Source organism: Equus caballus, chromosome 22, assembly GCF_041296265.1.
Source record: "Equus caballus isolate H_3958 breed thoroughbred chromosome 22, TB-T2T, whole genome shotgun sequence".
NCBI classification, from domain to species: Eukaryota; Metazoa; Chordata; class Mammalia; order Perissodactyla; family Equidae; genus Equus; species Equus caballus.
The window spans coordinates 42378842-42405546 of NC_091705.1; the positions used below are offsets into that span (position 1 = coordinate 42378842).

General features: G+C 40.8%; 1 protein-coding gene and 1 long non-coding RNA gene across 8 annotated transcripts in view; one reads left to right on the forward strand and one right to left on the reverse strand.

Moving 5' to 3' along the window:
- Window positions 1-21176, forward strand: part of LOC138920096 (uncharacterized) — a 57580-nt gene extending 36404 nt beyond the window's left edge. The window contains exons 3-4 of one of the 2 annotated variants that reach the window (XR_011430771.1): window positions 8588-8750; window positions 17766-21176. This is a non-coding gene — a long non-coding RNA (uncharacterized lncRNA). Of the gene's footprint in view, window positions 1-3664; window positions 3858-8587; window positions 8751-17765 lie in introns of those variants that run through there. The other variant, XR_011430770.1, reaches the window with a different exon arrangement.
- The window catches only part of BCAS1 (brain enriched myelin associated protein 1), a 105728-nt gene that overhangs the window by 33502 nt on the left and 45521 nt on the right, over window positions 1-26705 (reverse strand). For 5 of the 6 annotated variants that reach the window (XM_014735294.3, XM_070247201.1, XM_005604792.4 and 2 more), the window contains 3 exons: window positions 14245-14400; window positions 13256-13300; window positions 3824-4000 (listed from right to left, as the gene is read on the reverse strand). In XM_014735294.3, coding sequence (XP_014590780.3) covers window positions 3824-4000; window positions 13256-13300; window positions 14245-14400 — 378 coding nt within the window. Of the gene's footprint in view, window positions 1-3823; window positions 4001-10511; window positions 10647-13255; window positions 13301-14244; window positions 14401-26705 lie in introns of all 6 variants that reach the window. The other variant, XM_023626772.2, reaches the window with a different exon arrangement.

The window sequence follows — 26705 nt, forward strand, 5'->3', positions numbered from 1 at the left end:
AGACTCCCATAGCATCTGTAGCCTGTACTCCTCAGATTAACACTGGGTTCCACACTTCACTGTTTCGGAAGGGGCTATCACTCACTGAAAGCCAGTCCCTTTGCATTCATTTTCTGACTCAGTCCTCCCCATAATCATGAAAGGCAGGCTTCACTGCCTACTTTCAGAGCGGAGGACGGTGAGGCTTGGGGGTTGAAGTCATCTGCTCAAATCCAAACAGCCAGTAACCGTCAGGGCTGAGACTTGATTCTCTCTCTTTGGCTTCAGAGCTCACATTACTTTTCCACTCCATCATCTGTCTCCCCCAAAGGAAAGCAGGGAAAGAGCTGGTCTGAAGATATTCCAAATGTATCACTTCCTAATTGTGTGCATGCACACATGCAAACACAGGCACGCATGAATGCATTGTGTCTATATCTCATTCCTCCACAGGGATTTCAAGTCTTTCGATGGTAGCAAATGAGTCATATACTTGTTTCATACTTGGAGTGCTGTTGGCACCAGAAACCACACACAGCTATTCAGATCATGAGACCCTCGACTATTCGGACTTGAAGAAATAATGATAACATTGTTCACTGAGCACTTACTATATCTCAGGCACTCTCTATGTACAATTATTGGACTCTCATAACAACACTGTGTGATAAACATGGTCCTCATTTTACAGATAAGAAAATAGGGGCTCTGAGTGGTCGAGTAATTTGTCCAAGGTCACACAGCCCAATCTCTCTGATTCTGGCTCTGATGCAAGACTTGCTATATATAAGATTTTTCAAGATCATCTATTCCAAGTTTTTTGTTCAACAGATGAGGAAAAAGAAACCCAAATAGGGTAGGTAACTTTTGTAAAGTCCCAGAGTAAATGGTATTCCAATTAACTCATAACAATAAAGGGCATATTTAGTCCACATAACTCGATTTTAAACACTTTTTGGCAAGTAACATAATTTGAAATTAAGTTCTCAAAGTTTATTTTTGTTTTGTAATAAGAACCATGTCAACAATCAAGATTATAAGTCAAAATAACTTATAATTTTATATCCACAAGTCTGTTAGGGGAAAAATTTGTTTCTGATGTTCATAACTGCAGACTTCTAAACTTTGAAATTATTTTCTTTTTAAAGCTTCTCAATTAAAAGAGAAGGAGAACTTGGGGTTAGTTAGTGGAAATAGCATTTTCTAGCATTTCTCTTTGTTTTTCAAAACTTTTATAAGAATGCTTTTACATGCAAAGCTTATTCTAATTTAAAGAAAAGAAAAGAAAGCTCTTCGCTTTGGTTCCCACTAGAACGTAAGTCCCCCGTGAGACTGAAAGCTACAAGGGGACAGCCGTCTGTTCACTGCTTAACACAAAGTATTTAGCACAAAAAGACTCAGCACAAAGAAAGTGATTAAAAATGCTAATAAATGAGTGAATCCTCCCTACTTTACTTCCATTAAGAGCTATTCTTTCTGACTGGGTAAAAGAAGGAAAGACGAGATTTAGAAGTGATGTGGTTTTTAGTTTTTCTTAACTTTATTATTTTTAGAATCTACTAAAGGAATAAAGCCAGACAATGGTGAAAAAACACTGCGATTGAAATAAATGAAATTCTGTCATTAGGGAGAGAAATGTCAAGTAGTCCTGCCTTTTATTTTCAATGGGAATAGCTTGACTTTCAGGAGGCACCAACATACCCCTCACAGATCCCAAAGATAAGGAAAGATAAAGTTCTTGATGTTTAGTAGCTTAGAAGTGTCCCCAAACTGGACGGTACAGAAAGATAAAGGAGGGGACATGGTTAGTGCGTCAACCCTCCTGTGTGTGCAGGAAATAATGACATAGGTGACAGCGACCATTCATTGACCGCTTTCGTGCCAGGCGAGGTGTTCGGGTTTTACCAGCATTATTTTGATGAATCCTCACTTCATTGCCATGACATAGGTACTCTTGTTATTTGCATTTTACAAATCAGGTAACTGAGGCTCATGGAGGTAGATTGGGGCTCAAAGTCAGATCTGTCTGATGCCAAACGTCTGACCCTTACGGAAGTGTTCCTCAAACTACAGGCAATTGCCGACCTTCTACGTGGGTTCTGCCACATCATGTGCTCCATCTGTGGCAGCCGTGGAAGTGTGCCGCTCAGATTCCCTGCAAGAAGAACAGCCTCCGACTGTCACGCCTTCAGCATCCACTACAGTGTTAATGCTGAGGCCGTGCTCTCCCCGGCTGCTCCCAGGCAATGACTGAGCACAGCAGGGTGTTGGGCCATTCCTGCCCAACCAGGACTCCCTGAACGGGCCATCTCTGCTCTGGGATTCCTCGCTGGCTCAGCACCACCCTCCACCTGAGGCTCTTCTGACCGTCTCCTCCTTCCTTCCCTCTCTCCCATCACAAGTGTCAGATGCTCACTGTGGTCTGCAGTCTCTCTCTACCTTCTCCTGCCCCCTCCCCTTTGTCCTTCAGTCGTTTCTCTCCAATAAATCCCTTACACATCAATTCTATCTTGGTGTCTGCTTCTTGAAGGACCTAGATTTACCTTTATTTACTTAATATTTATGTAACCCTTTTCTTTAATTGGATTACTTTTTAAGCTAAATACATATAGTCTCACCTTGAGCAAAATATATGTTAAATTGAGCCTAATGTGCTAGTTCTATCTTCCTAATACACTGTAAATTTATATATATATGTGTATATATATATGATTATTTATATAAAAATGTTTGACTATGGGTCACTTGACTCATCCCTCTTGCCACCAGTATACACATGCAACCCACCTGAAACCTGTTCCCCACATTACATTGCTGATAAAAGATTTTAAAAAATGAGTAATTGATGGCTGGTGAGGAAAGAGGATTAGAACAGAATGCCAAATGACATCATCCAAAGTTTTCATCATGTATTGAAGTTTGTGTTCCGGGCAGAACCTAGAAGGAAGATTTCTGTACAACAAGAAACAGAGAGGAAAGAGTTTCAGAAATCCAGCTGGACTCTAGACAAGACAATAAAACTAACACCACAGTGGCGTCTGTATTTATCACCTGCTTGCTTTGTGTGCCAAGTGGCACGGATGTTTGGATGAAGTTACTAAATTAGATTTTTCCAGCTCTGTGAATTCACCCCACCCCCTCACCCCTGACTTCTTGCTCATCTTTTGGCCACATTTAAAACAGGCAAGAGTTCTGAACATGTGTGGCAGCTGGGGTCTGCTCAGCAATGATGATCAAGGGATAGCTCTCAGAATTACTCAGCCTCACCCACTCCATTTTCTTGCATGGCACCTTAAGTCCAGAAGGGAAAAAAATCAGACAGTGGTTTGAATTTTCCTATCACAGAGCACAGTGTGTGCCTGCCTGGTGGTACACTGGTGGGCACTTTGGTTTTCCAAAAGGAGAGTCAGACCTAATGGCTCATGAGGACTGATTATATCTGGCTGGGGAAAGAGAGATAGAGAGGCCAGCGGTGGTCCACCTCGCCAGGGTGAGAGCGCTCAGAGGAAAGCAGGAGGAAGCCAGAGTAATAAACCATTTTAGAAAGAAAATGAAATCATGAAATACCACAACCCTCTGTCACGAACAGGAGTAATGCCAAGAATGAAAAATTCTACTTGTTCATTTCCTTTTCTTTCCCACAAAACACATGTTTATAACATGATAGGCATTTCATTCTTCCCAGGAAGAAATTAGAAGTCTTCAACTCCATCGCTATTCGCGTCACTTTGGAGAAGGAAAAGAAACTCTGTACGTTGTCAAGTACGTCGATTAGCCTGATAGAAATAATTCCTCAAGTCGTCCTAGCCCCAAGCACTCTTCAGATCTTGAAAAGAAGACTTACCTTTTTCCAGAACAGTTTGCCCAGAGGCAGAGAGGTGGGTCCCCCCTTTTCCTTGGCACCTTCCTTGGCCGTTTCAGTGGATGTAGAATTCTTGGCTGCCCCTTGGGTCTCCTGGGGTGCAAAGTTGGCTTTGTCTGACTTGAGGTCGGCTGAACTGGTGGGTGACTTTTCAGCACCCTATTGAGTTAAAAAAATTCAAAATGAACTCAAGATTTCAAAAGACAAAGATCCAATTTTTATAAACATAGGCTGGGGTCATGTATGTTAATTTTCTTCATAATTTTCTGTAGTTTCCCAATATTCTATGTGAGTGTGAATTTGTGTTAAAATTTTGGAAAAAGTCAAGGGATTTTCCTTTTGGAAAAAATATATATAGAAACCAGTATTTATCATGTTCATGTAAGTAACTCATTAGGAGTCAAGGTGATTGTAAGAGGTGCTTTGCTGTTAGAATGTTAGTTCTTATCGAGGCCATTGGTCTTCAACTGGTTTTGACCGTCTTCCCATCGGTAAAAACATTTTGAACATGCACCTCCAAGACATGCATATTTGTATATATTAGAAACATGTATTAAGTTTCTAATCCAGATTAGAAATTAAAATAACAATACTTTAAAATAGAAGTTCTGAAATTTTCCTCCCACACCCCACTTTGGAGATGACTGATCTAGGCTATAAAGTGTGTGTAAGGCAGCTAGACTGGAATTCAGTGAAAGGGTCTTGAGTTGGAAGAGCACCCACAAACCCCATTTTTTCCCTTTTAGATGTAGCCTTTACATCTAAATTAGATGTAATTGAATAGATCGTAATTGACTTAAAACTTCAAATGTTATTCATCTGGTCTCTATTCTCTCTCTCTCTTTCCCTCCTTGTCTCTCTCTCCTCCCTCCCCCTTCTCCCTCTCGCTTTCACTCTCTCTTCTTCTCCCCTCCCTTTCCCTCTTCCCACCTTCTCTCTCTCTCCCCACTCTGACCGGCCATGCTGAGGTCCAATTCCAGGACTTCCTCAGTTACTAGGCCGTTACTTCCTGCGTTCTGCCACCTCCTGAGTCATGGGATAAAGGTGAGTTAGGAGAATTATAGTCTCAGTTTCTCTCGACACAAGTGAATATTACATTAAAAATTTTAACACCAGGTTCAGCTGACCTAACCTAGTCTTCTTAAGCATCTTCGTTTTATGACTTTCACACCAGGGACTTGTGACACAAATCCTTTAAATTCTAAGGATGTCAGATTTTTGACTACATTTTCTGACTAAAAGGAAAAAACTCTGGCAGTAAAAATGGGGTGCGGGAAAATTCAGGATGTTTGATAGTATTTTTGATGTTGGAAGGAGGCTTAGAGACCATCTAGTCTCTAAGAATTTTAGAGATGGGGAATACACGAATTTTCAAAGATGGGGAAACTGAGGCTGGTGATCTGCCCAATATGAAATGAGGGGCATAACCTGGCTTCAGAGCGGGCCTCCTGGCTGCTGCCTCGTGCTCTTTGCCCGCAGCACGTTGCCTCTCCAATGGGCATTTGCAAATAGCATGAATTTTACTCTGATGCAAGACACAAGATCTTCTGTGCGGACTTTTCTGATACTAAGAGGGAGTCACTTATTGAGTAGATTCTAAGTTTGAATCAGGAGATTAAGGACCAAAGTATAGACATTACTTTTGTGATAGTTGATCCTGAAATAACCCCAGTTCCATTTAAAAGCATACAAAACTGCAACATGCCAGGATTTTTAAAAAACTCTGCTTTTATAGACTGCGAAATCAAAATGGCCGAACTTATAATGTTCTGTATTTACGCATGTCCGAACGGTCTTAGGCACCTGGTGCTGTTTTAGCTCTAAATGGTAATTAAATTAAAGAGGACTGATTAAAGGGGAAGTGCCTTCTGTCAAGTGGCTTGTCTTTCTTTTTCAGAAAATATGACAAAGTATTATTTACTCACAAAAAAGGCATTGAGTGCCTTCTATGAGCTGTGGTGAGTACTAAGTGCTGGGGTTGCATGTCCTCATGGAGAGAAAGATGCTAAACAAATAATTCCACAAAAAATGTAAAATTCCAACTGTGATAAGTGCTATGGGGTGGCAGGGGTGGCGGTAGGATTTGGTGCTTTAAAAAAAAAAGGTAAAGCTAAACCAGAGAATTAGATGCAGTCACGACAACCAGGGAGGCTTTACTGAGACAGGGATGACTGTGACTGGAAATTAACTAGAGAAGGGAGGAAGAGTGTTTCACCCACAGGGAACAGCATGCTCTGAGAGCCCTTGACAAGCATTTGAAGAGTGGGATGGAAGCAGAAAGAGCAAGAGTGGCCAAGCCTGGTCATCTCCCAACATCACCTTGCCCTTCTGCTTCCCTGGGAGAATCATCATTTGCTCAGGGGTCCATTTTGGACCAAGAACCTGGGGGATTGGGGCTGATCTCATTTGCATTTCTAAGAAGGGGTTGGTTTAACGCAGTTATCTGTCCTGCTAAGGCCACAACAGTAGATGCTCCATTGCTTAATGAGCCCTCACTGTTTTGATCTAAAATCTGTTGCTTGGCTTTTTACACTCTAGATGCTGCAGTTTCTGTCTGGCTCACGGCTGCCCCTTCATATGTGCTCAGCCGGCTCAGCCACAGCCACATGGAGGTTACAAAAAAAAGGCCTCCCAGGTTCTGGAGTTCTAGAATTTCTCTGGGACAGGTCCAGTTTACTTAATCATCACGTGCTTGGCTGGTTTTACTACTTTGTTTTGTCCCCTCAGTCTCCTCTCTCTCGGACCACTGTCACCTCTTGAAGACACAGTGTCCAGCTTTTCACTTTGATTTAATAATAAAGATAAAAGGTACCCAGCGCCAGGCACTGTTCTAAACAATTGAACGTTCTAACAACAGTCCTATGAGGAAGGAACTAATTCTATGTCCGCTTTACAGTTAGGGAAATTTTGGTCCCGGGTGATTAAAAAACTTCCCAACCATCACACTAACAAGGGGACAAAGTTGACATCAAAATTCAGGGAGTCTGACACCCAAACCCAAACTCTTCCTAGCTGCTCTATACCACATTGCCTCCAATGAACCAAGGTCTCCCCACTCCCTGTGCTATTCTACATATCAAGGGATGGAACCGTCCACACCACACATTCTCAACAAGAGCAATATGTCTCCAAGGCGGGGAGAGTTGGAGGTGATTGCCCTTGTTCTTAGCGGGGTGTTATGAAAAAAAATTAGACATTATCATCATCTATGGCCCTCCAAAGGGCCACAGTACATAAACAGGTAGACAGCATATCTGTCGTATTAAAACGTCATGAGGGGAAGGGCAATTAGGGAGAAAATATCTAAAAACCTTCATGGTGGGGAGGTGATAATGAGAAAAAGGTTGAGAAACACATCTACACTCATCAGTTTCATTGGGAAATGGACAATTCTCTTCTCTTTGCACTGGGAAAACATCCAGAGACCCTTGAAAAGCATTATAAGGGCATAACTCTCTATTACATGTATAGTAATATAATATAACTCTAATATATTTGCCTAATTGTTTGTCAACTATGCCTCTCCCTGGCCAGACTCTGAGCAATTTGAGGGTAAGAGCTAGATGTCTTGGTCATCATTACAGCCCTAGCTCCCATCAGCCCCAGTATCTGGTACAAAATAGGCATTAAATAAATAACTAACTAATTGTATGAAAGGGACCAGAGAGAGACAGAGACCTACACAGGATCCTGCCGTGTCATGTTTCCATCCCCCCAGCCCCTCCTTACCAGTCCACGGAGCCATAAACCACCATTAATCTGCTCTCCCTGCCCACCCATCTCCTCACTTGGCAAAGTGCCCCAAATGGTGTTCTTGCAGCATCAACTGAATTAACACTCTTGTCTGTCTTACGGAGGAGACCACAAAAATTCTATCGGTGTTTTTTGGAGTCAATCTAATGGATAGGGTTGTCATATTTAGAAAATAACAATGAGAATACAGGATGCCCTGTTATATTTGAATTTCAGGTCAATAAAGAATAATTTTTTACCCTAAGTAGGTCCCAAAGATTGCCAGGGACATACTTATATTTATACTAAAAATTATTTGCTGTTTATCTGAAATTTGAATTTAACTAGGTGCCTGTATTTTATCTGGCCACCCTACCTATGAAATTCTAATGTATTAGATCTGGAAACGGCATACCAAGTGACTTTCCTTACCGTCTTCCACAATAAGTTTTCATCTCGTTTTCACAGTTGGGTGTGGGAGGGCGATGTGTTAGCAAGACGTAAATGTGACACCGAGAACCAAAAAACAATGAATATGCGGCAGAGCTTGTGAATCAGACAAGCCAGCGGCTAATATATTAGCTGCCTTACAGAGAGGGTAGCCAGTGGGAACATCTGAGCGGGGAGAGGAGCATTTCTGGGCATGGCGAAAGCATTCTAAAACAATGCCTTATCTTGTGTACAAGTTGTCATGTCCAGTGTTTGAAGGATGTGTGAAAAAGTTTGATGCTCAGGCATCGCACGTAATTAAGCCAAGAAAACAAGATTCAAATTCAGCAAAGGAAAGTCGACATCCTTATTATTTATAACAATACATTTGTGTCATCTATTAATTCCTGGCTTCTCTACTTTTTTAAACCAAGAAAATTCTTTTTATAGGAAGGAAAATTGAGATATAGAGAAATGAACCTAGGAGTTAACCAGAAATGGTAACCAATGTATTTTCTTTAGAGCAAAACTAGAAGATGCTGTTTTATCCTTGAATTTGCTTGAATTTCTTCTTTTCTGCCGTAGGTTATATGAAATCAAGGAGGATGAGTACCACACCTCCTATATTCCTGCAACAACGTTCATTGATCCAATCTGGCTGGTCAGTGTTAATGGCCCTATTTTCCTATCTTTTTGGACAACAGAAAAATCAAATGAGGAATAGAAAGAAATTGTCCTAGCCGTGGAGGTAAGCGCCAGTGAGATCTGCCAAAATGCTGTGTAAATGAGAATTAAGAACATTTGTGAATTGTGCACTTACTTTATTTTTGTATGAAAAATAGACTGAATGTAACTCAAGGCAAAACTCTCAAGTTCTGTGTCTGCACTACAGAACCCCAGAAAGGGCGCTTCCTCTCCATCGTCCCACTATTTCCAGAAAGCTATTCTACCCCAAAATGCAACTCAGTGGCAGGATATAAGGCCAATGATTTGGGGAAGCCTTAGGAATATTGACCTTGGGTGCTCCACTTATGCAGGGGAGGAGATTCTGGAGACATCAAACTTTGCAGTGCATGAAATGCATGTCGTAACGAAATGCAGATCTGGGGGTGGGGAATACACTTCTTAAACTTTCAAGGCCCCCTTGCCACAGCCAGTCCATTTAGGAGTTCCCCTAGATTCCTTTTCACGAGATCTCTGACATCTTTGGCTGTCAGTTACCAAATTGTCTCCCACATACAGTAGTACCACTTCTTAACTTCCCCTCCCCCATTGCAAATCCAACACTCTGACCCCTTCTCTCTTTACCGAACAAAATGAGCCTGTATGGAAATTGAAGGGTGGCTTCATAACATAGTTTGCTTATGCGAATATAGATTCGGCCATGAGAACTTTCTTTGGAGCTTTTATTTGCATGCACAATCCTGGGACTATAACATCCAGCTGGGGAAGTTTTTTAATAAGTTCATTCAACTTAGTGGAGAATGGTTGATATTTTAAACAAATTTCCAAGCATGCTGGCCCAATTCAGAGATCCTTTTAATTGATGGTTTCAGACCAACAGTGGCGTCTTTTTACACGTTGGAAGAGCGAAATCGTCAAAACTGACTTCTGTGTTGCCCTCACTGTCCCCATGGAGACAGAACTTGATCTGCCTTCATTCATTGTGTGGTTCTGCCTGGGCTTTTATTTGGGTTCAGTATAAGTTTAGTTAACGGTGGGGATGGATGGAATAGACCACAGAAGACAAAACTGTTATTTTGAGGTTAGAAAAGTATTTCCCAAAATATAGAAAGCATACCATTGGTGGCAGCAGAGGTAATTTTAGGTGGTACAGAGATAGGATATTAAATGACATTGAAGAGAGAAAGTGCTTTTCCTTTTTCAATTCTCATTTAATCTTTCTAAGAACATTCAGGGGAAAATCTCAGTCTGGTGCTGGTACGTCTGTAACATTTCTCTACTGCCGGCTAATTGCCTCTTAATAAAGCTAGAAAGGGCAGTAGATTCAGGGCTTAACAAAAATGAGGTTGCTAGAATAGAATACCTTTTTTTAGCAGCCGTACTAATGGTTACCTTCCTCTTATGAAAAATTCTTCTGGTTTTCCATGTATGATGTAATTATAAAGTTTCTTTTAAAGATATCTTTAAATAGGAAATGAGTCAATTTCAATATAAAAATATCAAGTAAATTATCATATATCTGACAAAAATGATGAAGGTTGGTATGCATACGTCTGACATTTGGGAAACACTGGATTAGAAGAATAATTTCAGAACCCTGGTCCACACCAGGAACAAACTAGTCTGAGATGTTTATAACTACGGAGACTTTTTAAAAAAATCACTGGAATTTGATTTACGTAATCTTTAATTCCAATTTAATGATCCCAACCACCCAAGATTCTGTCTTTACCCAAGTGGAGCGTGCTGGATATGGAATGGCACGTGAACCACGTGGTGAAGACCAGGGTTCTTTTTTTCCCTTCTTGTTTAACAAGATACAGACCTTATGCCTAAAGAATTTTCTAAAGGCGAGGCCCAGCCTGGGGCTATGCAGGTGCTTTTTCTTGCTGCCTTTGGCCTGGGTCTCAGATGTCTTCTGCCCAGCTTGTCCATCACAGACACTTTCTGTTTTGGATGCCTTTCGGGCAACAGCAGTCACAGCTTAAAACTTTGTTTTTAAACAAAATCCATTTTTTTCTGTTGTTTTTAGGTGCATTAAAACATTTTGACAATTAACTGCTGGTATATCACCCCCATCCCCCAACCACAAGACATCATATGAATGTTTATCTTTTTTAAACTTTCAAAGATGATTGGCTAAAGAGCAGATTCGCACTTCGTTTCAGGTACACATTAATTTTCAACAGGACGACCTATTTAAATGACCCAGATTAACATAACTCCATTTGCTAAGGCAAAGACAGGACATTTAAAATTCTATCTATATGGTATAAAATATCCAGATGAAATTTTTTTTTTTGGTGAGGAAGATTAGCCCTGAGCTAACATCTGCACCATGCTTCCTCTACTTTGTATATGGGACACCGCCACAGCATGGCCTGATGAGAAGTGTGCAGGTCTGTGCCTGGTATTCGAACCTGCAAACCCCAGGCTGCCGAAATGGAGTGGGCAAACTTAACCACTGCGCCACTGAGCCAGGCCCCAGATGAAAAGTTTTAAAAATTAAAAAGATATAATACCATCCCTACTTGCTAGTTTTAAATATCTAAATGCTATTGTCACATGGGAAAGAAAAAAATACCTAAAGACAAACGATTTATTTTTGGATCCTGGAGTCAAGGCAAATACTGCTGCTGAGTGGCTTTCAATCTCAAACTGATCTCCTTTTATTCAGTATTAGAAACTCTGGGGAAGCGGCATCACCCACAAAAATTTCAGCTGACTTCTAGATGGGCAGATCTCCCAGGCAAAAGAACTTTCTAGTATAAGTCAGTCCACTGAGCCAAACTGGGGGAGATTGGAACTGAAATAGCCCAGCCACAACCATTCAGAATTGTTGACTCAAGTTATAAGTGGCGGGGGATTTCGTGTGGAGCGTGGAGCGTGCTAAAAATCGCCCAGAGCCAAATGGGAAGATAGACAAATCGTGTAGACATTTCAAAAGAGTGAATCCAAGAACTTCAGTCGAAAGGGTGTCAAAAAGGCAAGCTGTCAGAACCAGGTTTGTAGGAAGAGGTCCATTTGTGGGTGTCATGGACAACCTACATTCACAAAACCCTCCTTGGAGAGCCGGCTCCGCTAGCAGTGACCCCACAGCTCCAAGGGCAGGGCGATGAGATTTTATCAGCCAGGATTATTGGTTGGGACATCATTCTGAGTGGGTGAAGAGTCCTGGCGCATGAGCAGCTGAAGAGAGTGAGTGCCTCAGGTCACCTGGGAAGCCACACGACACATCCACACACTCCACCGTTTATAGCCTTTTGTGCTGACTGTGTGATTTCAAACAATGCCAGACACAGAACCCAAAGAGAAACATTTGGACACAACCATTCATTGAGCTTGACCCTAGCTGTCTTGTAGCAAATGAATAATTTTATAGGAAAACACATGCGGATGCCTCAGATATATATTTTTTTCAACAGAAGAAGAAAATTCTAGAGGAACCAATCAATACAATACACATGTAATCATGGTGTTCAGTCTGCCTTGAGGTGATTATGAAAATCAGGATCACCTACATTTGAGTAGAGCTCCATGCTCCAGGCATTGTCACACCTTCATTCAACCCTGGGGTTGATGAGATGGAATTGCTATTGTCCCAGTTTTACAGATGTGAAGATCTGGGTTCGGACAGCTGAGGATCACACAGCTACCAAGTAGCGAGACTGGAGCTTAAACACAGGTCTTCTGAGACAAATTCTAGGATCCCTTTTCACAGCTTAGCCCCCTCAAATATGGGTAGCAGATGTCTCAGGCTGGCCAAGCTATTTATTTGGTCCCAGTGTCTTTTCAAAGCACTTTCAGTTATTACAAGAAGGACACAAGACACTTATCTGTCACCAAGTTAAACTTCCCTCACGATTCCTGTGAAATGTAAACCATATGTTCCACTAGGGAGAATCGGTTCAGTTGAGCATAAAGGAAAACCATCTCTAGAAAGCAGCCGTTCCATACAACATTTATTTTGAGGGGAATTGGCTGAATTTCTAGGATGACTGGAAAAATTCAAGCTCTCACTCCTCGACACGTTCCTTCATTTGGCAAATGTCCACTGGGGACTATTTCATGTCACCAAACAATTGCCTTTGCAGTGGAGATTTATTTTTTTCAAATTACGTGAAAAACAAAGAACACATTTTCTAAAAACCAAAAACATAGCAGCTAAGTTCTACTTCAAATTGAGTCTCACCTCTTCCTCCTTTCCAACGGCTAATTTTTACTTTATTCCCTGGGTCTCTCTACACACAACTAAAAGGACTAAGATGACATATAATTATTAGTATTCTGTTCTTATTCTATATAAGAAATTGGTTATTGCAACATTATTTAGCCAGAATTGGCATATACTTCAAGCTTCCCACAAAAATTTTCACTGAAATACCATTAACGTAAATGAAACATTTAAAGACAATGTAACAGCACTATTAAATTGCTAAATATGTATATTTGTGTACATGTATAAACACACACACACACACACAAAATTTAAGTGACAAAGAAGCAGACACGAGTCCAAATCCAGTTCTATACACAAACTCAAACGTAAAAACACTTCAAACTACCTACCGTGTCTTCCAGATCCTTCTTTGTTTCAGCTTTGTTAGGTGAAACCTGAAAAGTTTGAGAAAATGAAATGTTAAAACTCAGCTCTTTAGGGTGAGTTTATTTCCTAGATACATAGCTCTTTAGGGTGGTCCAGTTCACTATACAGGTAAAGAATGTCATGGGAAGTCCTCTTAGTACAATAGAAACCTACAGACTTCTGGGTAATACCTCAGTATACAAAAGTTAACAAAATTAATATTTTATAATGAAATGCATCAGATCTAATACATTCACCAAGAGTTTGACCACATTCAGAATTATCCCCTGGAAGGCCACAGACTTTCCATCAGTTCTGCCACCAATCCAAACAAATGCACACGCTTTGGTGTTTGTGGCTCATTCTATTGACGCTTTTGGTTTTACCTTTGGAAGTTAGTCTTGGCGTTTGGAAATAGCCCAGCCACACTTGGAGCAGACTGTTTCATTAAGCATCCATCCACTCAGCCCTCACTGGGTGTCCGGCATGTGCCGGGCCGTGGGCTCTGCCCTCAGGAGTCAGAGATGAGCAAGCAATTCCAGACACGGGTCCCTGCCCCCATGCAAATAAAGTCGTAGATTTAGATGCAACGAGATAGAAAGTGATGTCTACAGTTTTATTTGCTGTTGAGTGACAACACTGCTTTGATAGGTCAACAGCTTGAGGAGGTATTTTCCAATTATTTTTATGATCAATCACCATGCGATTGCAATCGAGTTCCATTACAACAGCTCGTGACACAGTTTGGGCACCTCATGTCCACATCAGGGTTCCCAAATCTGCAGCTCCCTCATTGAAAGCCTGGTGTAACACAATTTCTGACAGAACACATCTTGGCCCTGTTCTCCAGTCTTCCAGCCACATCATGATGACACCCCATTCAGTACAATAACGTTCACAAATGCATTATTCTTAGAACTAACAAGACTTTTGAGCAATAGAACTGAGGGAAAAAAGGAAAGAAACTACTTACCAGCGTTTTAAAGAAGCTCATGATGGAAGGGTTATTCTCTGTTATATCTGTTGTCTGCGGGTCCTCCTTTGCAATCTCCAGTTCTTGTGGGTCCCCCAGGACAGAGCAATTCACAGCTGTGCTTTCCTGTCCTTCTCCCTTGCCGTCAACTATGTCCTAGGAGCAAAACAGAGTTTTCACAGTGGCAACTTGTTGGATGTGGACTCTCCAAGTAAGATTTTGGCTTCGCACCCCTCTCTCCCTTACCCCCTAATTCCAGCCATACTTTTTCTGCCCACGGGTGTGTAGAACAATCAGGAGCTTATGAGAGTCACTCTCCCTTCCCCTCCCCCCATCTCTAACACATTCAGCATTTGCAGTTAGCTGGAGAGACATTGTTTGGAGCCAGAGGGTAACAAACACAGCAGTGCATGTTGCGTTCCAAACAAAAACCCTTTTCTCCCAATTCTGCAAAGAGGTTGTGGATAATGCCAATATTTTCTGTCTTTGTGGTCTCTTAGTCTAATGATTTGTACATGATCCCCAGAGATGTATGTATTAGATTTCTCACAATCTCCACAATGGTGAATCATCTCAACTAAAATAATGTACTTATATTTAAAAATAATAATTCCATTGTCAGGATCCAGGAGCTTATTGGTACAGAAAACGTGATGTAAGGACTTGTTTTCTCCTCTAACTCACAGGAGGGTAGGGTGCATTCTGAACCTGTCCTCCTCTCTCCTTCTCCACTCCCATGACCCTGAGCTAAGCCATGGTCATCTTGCTACCTTCCTGACTGCAATGGCCCCCTGCCCTGTCTGCTGGGGCTCTTGGCCCCTTCAATCCATTATTAATCAGCAGACCCCATCTTCCTACTCCGTACCACCTTCCTATGGCTTCCCATGGCTCTTCGAATGATGTCCAAACTCTGATACAGGGTCTCCAATGTCTTACATGGCCTGGCCCATGTCTACATTTCCAACCTCTGTGAGGCACTCTCTCCTTCGCTCCATTCTCTCTGGCCACCTTTCTTTGAGTTTCTCAAACATACCACAAGCTATTTCCAACCTCAAGGCTTTCTGTCTGGAACATTTTTCTCCTCTGTCTTCCTGTGGGTAACTTCTATTCATCCTTCAAGTCTTAAGAGTCATCTCTCCTCCCCTCATTATCATCTCTATCATTGTACTTGGCCCTTTTTCATCTGAGCTATTCCAACATTTTTTTTTTACTTGCTCAATATCTGCTCCCTTCCTCATACCCCCGCTAAACCGTAAGCGTGACAAAGACAAGGATTCCATCTACCTTGCTCACTGCTGTTTCTCTAATATCTAGAACAAGGAGGCTCACAGCAGGCATTCAAAAAATATGTATCATTTGATTCTCAATAGATGAATGGATGTAAATAAATTTTATATAAATGGGATGGCGCTATCTGCATCAACTCACTTTTTTCACAGAACGAAATAGTACAGACACCTTTCCATTGCAATACAGCTAGATCTGCATCATTCTTTATGTCTCATGGTAATCCATTGTCAGTTGTAACATTAGTTATTGTCTAATATCCTTACTGATGGGCATTTATGGTGTTCGTGATTTTACATCTAGCATGTTACAAGCAGTATCAAAATGGACATCCAACACTTATATTTTTAATCAAGCACATGTATCTATATTTCCTTTGGGTAAATTCTCAGAAGTGAAATTTTTGGGTCAAGAAATATGCAAATTTTATAACTTTATAAATATTCCTGCAAAAAAAATGGGAGATTTCACTAAGAAGGTCCTCTAGGTGTGTCTTTGGATCTGAAAAGCTGCTTGATTCATTGGGGGAGGTGGCAGGTGAGACAGAAAACACATCCAGAGCAGCAGTTCAGTACACGGGGCCGTGGATTTACGGCGGGGAGCTTGATCTGGAGGCTGGTAGACAGAGGGAGAGCTGCCTCACCGACTCTCACCTCCTGCTCCGAGCATCATCTTCCCTCTTCACTGACTCAGCCACTCCTATGTAGTCCTTTTGTTCATCCCAGAGCCTTGGGGTTCTGCCTTCTCCAAATCATCTCCCACCCCTTTACTTAGAGGAGAAGAGAGAGAAACCTTTCTGTTTCCTCGTAGGCAGGTCTAACAAGTAGATTTGTGAGCAACATTTGTTGAATGGATGAGTGAATAACGAGTAAGGTCTTTTCCTGCACGTTTGTGTACACTATGTCCTCTCCTTGGCTTCTGTCTTCTCTCTTCAGAAGCCAGGTCACTTCAAACCCATCCATTCTCAGGCCTGGGCTTGAATCTACATTCTCCCGCTGAAGTCTTTCTGGGTCATGCCACCCGTGGGAACCCATTCCCTTGGCTGAGTTTCTACACCACTGTTCCCTGCGCTCACTCGGCACTGAGCTTGCCCATGGAGACCAGCGTAAAGTCGAAGCCCAGGCAGGAAGAGTCTGTGTTAAAAATGGGGCTTTTGTGGAATGGCTAGAAAAATACATAAACACATTTTGGTGAATATTTTAAAAGGTAGTAATCACACCCGTATTCCACAGGAGTTTCATTCAGCCCCGGGACTCATTGTAAATGGAGAGGTGCTTCTTGTGAAATGCTCATAAAGAGCTGGAACTTCATAAAACTCAAAGCAGATAAAAGTCGTGGTCTTAACAGGCTTGTTGGGTTTCCTAGCTAATTCCAGGCAAAAAGTGTTTTGCTTTGGAAGAGATGCCCTTTTAAAAAGTGGTTTCTAATACGAATCATAATTCTAATGTGAGTTGAACTGTTGATAATTCCAAGGTATAATTCGGATCTAGATTGTTAAGCTGATTGACAAGAAGGATGGTTGGAAATTCTGTTTATAGCAGTTGAGTGCTGGCATACCTACAGGTGAGGGGATTTTATTTTTTATTTTAGGTGGTACACACACACACACACACACATATGAGGTTACCCTTTTAATGTGCATTAGAAAAATATTTCTAGCATCAAACCCTTGGCACCATGGATATTTTTGCTTAGGTGAAGCTGTGTAAAAATAAAATTTCAAATAAAAATAATTGAATAGGTGTTTTGAAGATGAGCCATTATGAAAGTGGGACAAGATGTAAATCTAACTGAGAAATGCCCCACTCGGCCTGATTAAGGTGTTGCCTAGGAAAAAGTTATTTATTTCCTCATCTTCCTTCAATAATGATGTGGGGGAATTCTGACCATGCACTGACTGTGCAGCGGCCACACAGCGTCAGCATGGGCTCTGGAGCCAGCCGGCCCCGACTCCGCTGCCCGCTCCACCGTTCCTACTAGTGCAACCCTAGGCATGTTCCCTACCATCTGTGCCTCAGTTTGCTCATTTGTAAAAGGAGGATAACAAATGGTACCTGCCTCTCAGAGGTTTTGGGGGAGTAAATGGGACCATCCATATAAAGAATTTAGAACAACGTATACATCAAGTAGTGAGCATTTGATAAATGTTAGCTGTTATTATTATTTAAAACACTGTGCACTATGTTGAGCCCTGTGAGATTTACCAAGATGAATCAGACATGTTCCTCTTCTAGGTGCTTCCAGCCTCGTGCTGAATGAAGGCTGGTAGAGAGAGACAAGAACTCTGATAAAAAGATAAGTGCCTTCCACCAGCCCACTGACTCTCAGCTGGGCTGCATATTAGAATCACTTGGGCCGTTCTTAAACCAATGCCCGTGCCCAGACCCCACCCAGAGGAGAGCGACATCATGTGGATGCCACGACAGAAAAAATACGGATAGTCAAGACAGGACAGTAGCCCCGGGAAGGGAAATAGACTGGAGCTCTTTTTCCCTCACTCCCTGCTCCCTCAGCTCGCACACCTGAGGGGAGGAGAAGTAAAAGAACAAATTCTACTCCTCCTAGAACCCAAGTGCCTCAGGCCATGGGTCACATCAGAGCTTGGTTCCAGAAGCAATTGGGATGAATGTTAAAACAAATACAAGATTGAAGTTTTCAAATTGGATGGAGACGGACTTTTGAACCATTGCAAGGTTTGGGATCTGCTTACCACACCACGAGGGATTAGGAAAGAAGCTATTTATCAAAGGTCTGCCAGGCGCCTCGTGCTGATCTAGGCACGAGGAAAAAAGCGGTGAATGAGACAGACACAGCCCGTGTCCTAAGACAGCTGAAATTCTAGCAGAGCGGAAGAACAAAACCCCTCCAAAATACAGATAAACCGAAAAATGTAACATATGACTCAGGCGGTGAAGACTGCAACGGGGAAAATGAAGATGAAGGCTGGAGGGCGACCAGGGCGCTGCTACTTTAGACAGAGGGCAAAGTCCTCTAAGAACTTGTGTCGCGGTGGGTGAGGACCCCCGGTCTCTCAGGCTGGGTCAGCTGTTCTGAGCCACTCTGGTCTCACAGCCCATGGCCTCCCAGTGCTCAGCACAGTGAATAGAAAGGTTGACATCTAGGTCACCTCGTGCTCCCAGACTGGGTGCTTCCTAAGGGGAGCAAGAGGCCATGATGCTTCTCTGTGACCCCAGGGCTAAACACACAGGGAGTGTTTACTGAACGTCCTGGAAATGAAATGGAATACAGTGACGTCAACTGAAGAGGAGATGAAGGGGGAGAACATAAGGTGGTCCCATGGGTCTAGATTGCCGTCAGGGTAAACCTGCGAAGACAGACATCCTCTGAGCAAGGGAGAGAACTAGTTGTACTTCCTCACCCAGGATAAAGAACTCGACTGGAGGAAACACCGGCGAGGGAGCTCCAGGAATAGAGGAGTGCTCCAGTGTTCTCCTACGCCCTGTGGCATCTTCTCCAGCCATCGGAAGATGCCATCCTCTGCTTCCCTGATTTCCTGGGGGCAGCACTGTCTCAAGACTTGTATGGCAGCCAAGGGATGACCAGACCTGCTGGCTCGGTGCATGGAGGTGTCTGTTTGCCTCAAATCTGTTTGTTCAAATTGAAATTCTCAGCCTGAACTGGAGCCCTTTTCTTGAAATATTTTTTTTCTTCTTAGACTGCCTTTAAAAAGGAACACAAGACTTCCTTTTCCAGGAAGATATAGAATGTGTACTTTTCCTTATCCTCCCACTAAGCATGATGGAAAATACCTGACATTATATAGAAAACAAGCACGAAGGGACACTGAGAGGTGGAGAGGAGAAAGCAGACCAGTGAGGGGCCTGAGGAACATCCCGGTGGTGAATTCCCTGGGTTTTCTTTCTGCCTCATCTATCCTAGAGTTGATGTTGAAGAAGCCGGCAACCTAGAAACACCAATGAGCACTGATGAAAACAAATCCTCTGAAAAAGCCTGCTCTCTCTAACCAAAGGGCCAGGAAGGGTGCAGGCAAGCAAGACAGAAAACTTTTAGACAAAAACATCTCTTCACCAGCCCAACACCACAGAAATGCAAGTCAAAATCACAATGAGATATCACCTCATACCTGTTGGAATGGCTATTATCAAAAAGACAAGAGATAACAAGTGCTGGTAAGGACGTGGAGAGAAGGGAACTGTTGTGCACTGTTGGTGGGAATGTAAATTGATACAGCCATTATGGAAAACAGTATGGAGGCTCCTTAAAAAATTAAACATAGAACTACCATATGATCCAGCAATCCTACTCCTAGGTATATATCCAAAGGCAATGAAATAAAGATTTCAAAGAGGTATCTGTCCTCCACGTTCATTGCAGCATTATTCACAATAGCCAAGATATGGAAACAACCTAAGTGTGTATCTACAGGTGAATGGGTAAAGAAGATGTGATATTTATCTATATCTTTATCTGTACATAGGTATATAATGAAATATTATTCAGTCATGAGAGACAAGGTAATTTTGCCATTTGTGGCAACATGGATGGACCTTGAGAGCATTATGCTAAGTGAACTAAGTCAGACAGAGAAAGACAAATTCTGTACAATATCGCTTATATACGGAATTTTTAAAAGCTGAACTCACAGAAATAGAGAGTAGAAAAGTGGTTGCTAGAGGCTGAGGGGTAGGGGAAATGAGGAGATGTTGGTCAAAGAGTACAGACTTTCAGTTAGTAGATGAATAAATTCTGGGGATCTAATGCACAGCATGGTGACTGTAGTTAACAATACTATATTGTATATTTGCAAGTTTCTATGAGAGTATATCTTAAATGTTCTACCACAAAAAAGAAATGATAATTATATGAGACAATGGAGGTGTTAACTAACCCTACTGTGGTAATCATTTCACAATATATACATGTACCAAATTATCACATTGTACACCTTAAACTTACACAATGTTATATGCCAATTATATCTCAATCAAGCTGGAAAAAAATACAATACTATTTATAATTGTACAAAAAATGAAATACAAAACATGTACACCACTTATATGCTGAAAACTATACAATGCTGATGAAAGGAATTTAAGAAGGTATAAATAAATGGAGAGACATACAATGTTCATGGATTGGAAGACTCAACATAACAAAGACGTCAATCCTCCCCAAGATGATATACAGATTCAATGCAGCTCCTATCAAAATTCCAGCAAGATGTTTTGTAGAGATAGACAAGATTATTCTAAAATTTATATGGAAAAGCAAAGGAATTAGAGTATCTAAAACAATTTTGAAAAGGATGACTAAAGCAGAAGGAATCAGTCTACCAGATTTCAAGCCTGTTATATAGCTATAGTCAGCAAGGCTATGTGGTATTGGCGGAGGCATTCACATAGGTGAATGGAACAGAATAGAGACCCCAGAAAGAGACCCACACAAATATGCCAACTGACTTTTGACAAAGATGCAAAAGCAATTCACTGGAGGAAAGAAGATCTTTTCAACAAGTGGTGCTGGAACAATTTGACATCCGTGGGAGAAAAGAAAAAGAACCTCAATGAAAATTTTATAACTTATGCAAAAATTAACTCAAAATAGATCAAGGACTTAAATTCAAAATATAAAATATAAGACTTTTAGAAAAAAATAAGAGAAAATTTCTGGGATCTATAGCTAAGAATTCTTAGACTTGATATCAAAAGCACAGTCCATAAAAGGAAAAAATGATAAATTGGTCTTCACCCAAATTGAAAGTTTGTGCTTTGTGAAAGATGCTGTTAAAAAGATGAAAAACAATCCGGAAAGTGGGAGAAAGTATTTGCAAACCACTTATCTGAGAAAAGACTAGTCAAACAATCCAATTAGAGAATGGGCAAAAGACACAAGGAGACTTTTCACTGAAGAGAATACATAGATGGCAAATAAACATGTGAACGATACTCAATTTCATTAGCCATTAGAGAAATGCAAATTAAAACCTCAATATCACCAAACACCTGTCAGAATGGCTAACACAAAAAATAGTGATAATTTCAACTGCTGACAAGGATGCAGAGAAATAGGTCACTCAGGTATTGCCGTGGGAATGTAAAATGGTGCAGCCACCCTGGAAAAATTTAGCAGTTTCTTAAAGAGCTAAATATACAACTTCAGTACAACCCAGCCATTCATTCCTGCACTTTTTTCCCAGAAAAAGGAAGACATATTCACACTATACATTAATGTTTACAGAAATTTTATTTGTAATAGCCAAAAACTGCAAACAAGCAAATGTTTTTCGATGGATGAATTGTTAAACAAAAGGCGATACATCCTTAGCATGGAATACCACTCAACAATAAAAAAGGAAGGAAAGGAATGACATCTATAAAGGAATGATAAGGCCAATGAGCCAGTAAGTCTCCAGAGGATTATCCTGAAGGAAAAAAGCTTATGCCAAAAGGGTACATAATGTACGACTCTATTTATATAACATTCTTGAAATGCCCTAACTCTAGAAATGGAGAACAGAGGAGTGGTTGTCAAAAGTTAAAAAAGGGGTGGCGGTGGGAGGGAAGTGCCTGTGCCTTTAAAAGGGCAACACGAGGGTCCCTGTCGTGATAGAAATTTTCTCTGTTGGATTGTATCAATGTCAATATTCTGGTTGTGATATTGTACTACAGTCTTGCAAGATGTTACCATTAGGGGACACTGGATAAAGGGATTTCTTTGTATAATTTCTTACAACTGCATGTGAATCTATAATAATTTCAAAATTAAAAAGTAAAAAAAGCATCATAGGGTAATATTGGAAGAGTAAGAATGAAGAACTATTAAAAAGTTTAACAATTCTGGAATAGGTAAGTAAAGCAGCATGTGGCATTAACATGTGAAATTTACCTATGACCATATGATGGAATACTTTGCAGCCATGAATTCTTTGAGGAATGTGTAATAGAAGGAAAAATGTCCATTATAATAATAAAAATGACCAACCTTTGTGTGCCAGGCCCAATGCTAGTTATAAAGATCTCATTTAATTCTTATAATGATCCCATGAAGTATGTACTATCTGTAATTGCTTTTTTACTGATGAATAAACTGATGGATGAAAATAATAAATAACTTGCCTATTGTCACTGAGTGGAGCTGGGATTTGACCCCAGGCTCAAATGATTTCAGAGGCAAAAAGCTTTTAAGCACCACACTGCATTGCCTCAATCATCTCTCTTCCTTTAGGTATTTCAAACATCATCTTCCCACCAAGAATTTTTCTATTTTAGTTTCCCTCGTCTCTATTCCTCTGCCCGGCTATATTTTTTTCTTTTTTTCATTTTTATCACCATTCACATACAACACATTTTCCCCCAAAGACATATGGGGATTTAGTGCACGATAATGATGACACCTCAAATCTATCAAAGAAGGACTTTTTAATAAAATAAAAGATGTAGGGAAAACAGGGCGGCCATCTAAAAAAAGAAATTAACTTGGTGCCATAACTCAAGCCTTTACCAGGAAAAAAATCCAAATGGATAAAAATGCTAGAAGAAAATGTGGAAAAGTCTTTTAAAATTTTGGATTGAGAAGGCTTTTGTAACTTTGACTCAAAATCCAGAATTCATGAAGGACCTGAAAGAAAGTCAATCTTTCCTTTCAAGTAAAAAATCCAAACGTTTGAAAGCATTCAGTGGGGAAGCTGGGGTGAGGAGCAGGCACCTGACACATTGCTGACTGGAGCGTAAATTAATTCCGTCCTGATGGGGAGCTGAAATTTTGGCATTATCTACCAAAATTTTTTAAAAAGAACATATTCCTTCACCCAGCAATTCCATTTCTAAGAGTTGATGCTAGACCTCAATTCACACATGTGTGAAATAACAAATCCACGAAGTTATTCACTGCAGTGAGATAATAGCAAATGTTTGGAAACCAGCCAAATGTCCTTAATAGGGTCCTGGTTAAATACACCATGGTCCATCCATTCAAGGGAAAATGATGCAAGTGTTACAAGTGAGGAAGCTGTACAGATATAGAAAGTAGTGTTAACTGAAAAAGAGCACGAAATAGAACAGAATGTATACTACCTTTGGGTGAAAAAGAAGGAATAAGAATTTATGCTTGTATTTGCTTGTGTATGTTCAAAGAAACCCTAGAAGGACACATTTCAAAATACAAACACTAATTATCCATTGGAGGTGGCATTGGTAGACTAGTATACCATTTTATAATTTCTTTTTTTGAGCCATATGCATGTATTATCTGTTAAAAATTAAAATTAAAGAAAAATGTGGGTGAATAATTTCAAATTTTAAAAAACACCTGGGGGGCCAGACTAAGCACAGTTTGGAAGATGATCCAGCCCAAGGCCACCAGTTTGAGGCCTATGCCTTAAGTATTGGGTTATTTGTAGGCTCTTTGTCTTTAACTATAAATATATCTTTGCTATTCTCATCAGGCCTCCAGATCATTCTCAGCAAACAGCAATTTTAGGCAGAAGCACAAATGTTCTCCAGGAAATATCTGGAAACTTCTTTTAAGCAAACAGGTGTTCACGGTATCAGCTTGTTTTCGTCTGTGCAGAAGCCTCTATTTTTTCCCTTTCTGTTGGCTTCAAAGGGCAAACAGACAGGAACACTAGTTAAGTGATCACAATTTGTCATGTTGAAAAATAATGCCGCCTCATCATAATTTGATTGTCTCTAACAAAACCCATATGGAACTTCTGGCACCGCCCTTCAACTGTCAATAGTCAACTGGATTTCAGCCTCCTTTAAGCAAGGTCTTCATTGTCAAGGTGAAAATATAATTTAGGGCAGAATGATCAAGACTAAAAAAGTCTCCTGTGGAACAATTTGTGAAGAATGTCTAGCTCATGTAGATTTCCCCATTGACAGTGCTGGTTTCATTTTGAATCTTTGTACCAAGAGCCAGTGCGTAACGTACAGTTTAACACAGGAAAATTTGTCTGAAAACCGTTGAACGGTCCAGAAACCCATTACTCCACTCCTTTCCATCTGTTAGAAATTTGAGCCACGTGCTGCCAGCGATAAAAGGAAGAGCTGCTTCCTCTCCCCCTGGATGGCCCAACAGCACGAAGGGCATCATGTGCTCGGCAACAATGGTCTCCAGACCATCCATTAGTCTTCCCTTTTCTTCCTCTGAGAGCACCATCACCTGCACAGAGCCATTGTCAGATTTAGGAAGAAAAATGGGATTTGGATAATTCTTGAAGATAGAATTTATCTTCCAATTTGCCCAGAAGGGAAAGAAAATTAATAAACGAGCAGAAAGGATCTCCAAACCAAAGCCTACTAAAACTGTTTTGCGGGACTTTAGAATTTCCTAAACAGATTGGGATTTTTTTCTTTCTACTTTGTTTCACCACAGAGCTCAAAGCCACCTAATGAGGATGTATCCCTGTAGCCAATTTGTATTTTTATTTTTCCTACTCTTCCTGCCCAGTTTACATCAACTGATAAAGACGCATTCTCATCTTTTAACCCTAGGGTGAAAACAGGGAATGAGCCCAACAGCACAACATAAGAATCTTATGCCTATTACGAAAGGGCTTCAAAACCTGCCCATCCACCACCAAATTTCCCTTTCCGATCTCCTTCTGGAGATTACTACACACTGGCTATAAGCGTACTTTAAAAGACAGTGCTGTTTCTGAACAAGATGTTGCCACGCTAGCTCTGGATTGCATGGTTGGGGAATTGTTGTAAATGAGAAATCAGCTCCTGTTGAAGCTGTTACCAGCAGCCGGTTGCAATTTCTCCTACAACTCAGGGGGCCTGGAGTCTCATAGCGCAGTCTAGTGGAGGAAGCAGGAAACTACCTAGATTGTAGTAGTTTCTTTCTTTTACTTAGCTAGGCGTTTGCTATAGTTGCTCCTTTTATAAAAAAAAAAGAGAAAATATAGATGAGCAAAGAGTAAAATTATAAAATGCACCCATTATCTCATTACCGAAAGAAACTACTACTAACAATTTGCAATTTTTCATTCCATACCTCTCTTTGGGTGAAAGAATGAATATGTGTGGACAGGCAGCCAGACATCATTTTTACCCAAAAGGGATCATTCTGTATATACTATTCTGAAACCTACTCTTCTGAATTAACATTATATTCTCACTGTCTTCACATGTCGATAATTCCGTTTCGATGTCATCCTGGTCTATAATGTCCAGCATGAGGGTATACCATAATCACTATAAGAGCCCTCCAATTGGATCTTTTACATCTTCCCAACTTTTCTTTCATAGACAATGCCGGAGTTTTTTTTAAAAAAGCTTTGTGGATAAAATTTTGCTCATTTTCTTAATAAATTCCTAGATGTCGAATTACTCATTCAAAAAGCATGAGCGTTTTAAGACTTTAAGATTGTGTACCGCCAAAGTGCCATGGTCGAAACAAGCTTCCTAGCGATCCAGGAGTTGATAGAGAAATTATCAGACTTCAGAGGCCAATAAAATAACATAAAAATATTGAAACATGAAATCTAGATTTCCGTTGTCTTTTGGCATGTTTTCTAAGAGGGGAATTTATTGCATGACACAGGTCTAAAAACACTCCACTTACCTATTTTCCTCCTCTTTTTGAAAGAAGAGAGGCAATATTGTTCATTTTAGTGGTTTATACCCACTGAATCGAGCTAAGCTGGACCAGTTATCCAGTATGATGCTCTTTATTATAAATCATTAGATCGCCACCTGTTTTAATACTCTGTGGACATAACCTCAGAATATTAAAAGCTCGTGTCATATCTTGGCAGCAGAAGTCTAAGAGAGTACCTTTACAGGGTAGGGCCTCATTAATCCACAGTATTGACTAAGGCAGAGAGGTTATATTTACAAGACTAAATAAACCAGTTGCTCATGGCAGTCATAGGGGGAGGGGGGAGAGAAATCTATCAAAGAAAGCAATTCACACTTGCTTTCTATAAATAAGGATTTTCCATTTTGTCTCTGGGCAAGTCCTCTACTTGAGGGGTAAGGGAATTTGTCAACTTGAATTCCAATGGCAAGTGAAATGTGGATAGAGAATTAAGCAATAAAATGTTCTTTTCTTGCTTCTTTTTTTTGGCAGCAGTCATTTCTTTGGGGATATTCCTAAGGACACATGAGATGGCATACTTTTAAATAAAGTCCACTATGTACGTTCACGCACTCTACTTCAGCAGCCGGGGGTTCACTGGTTTGGAT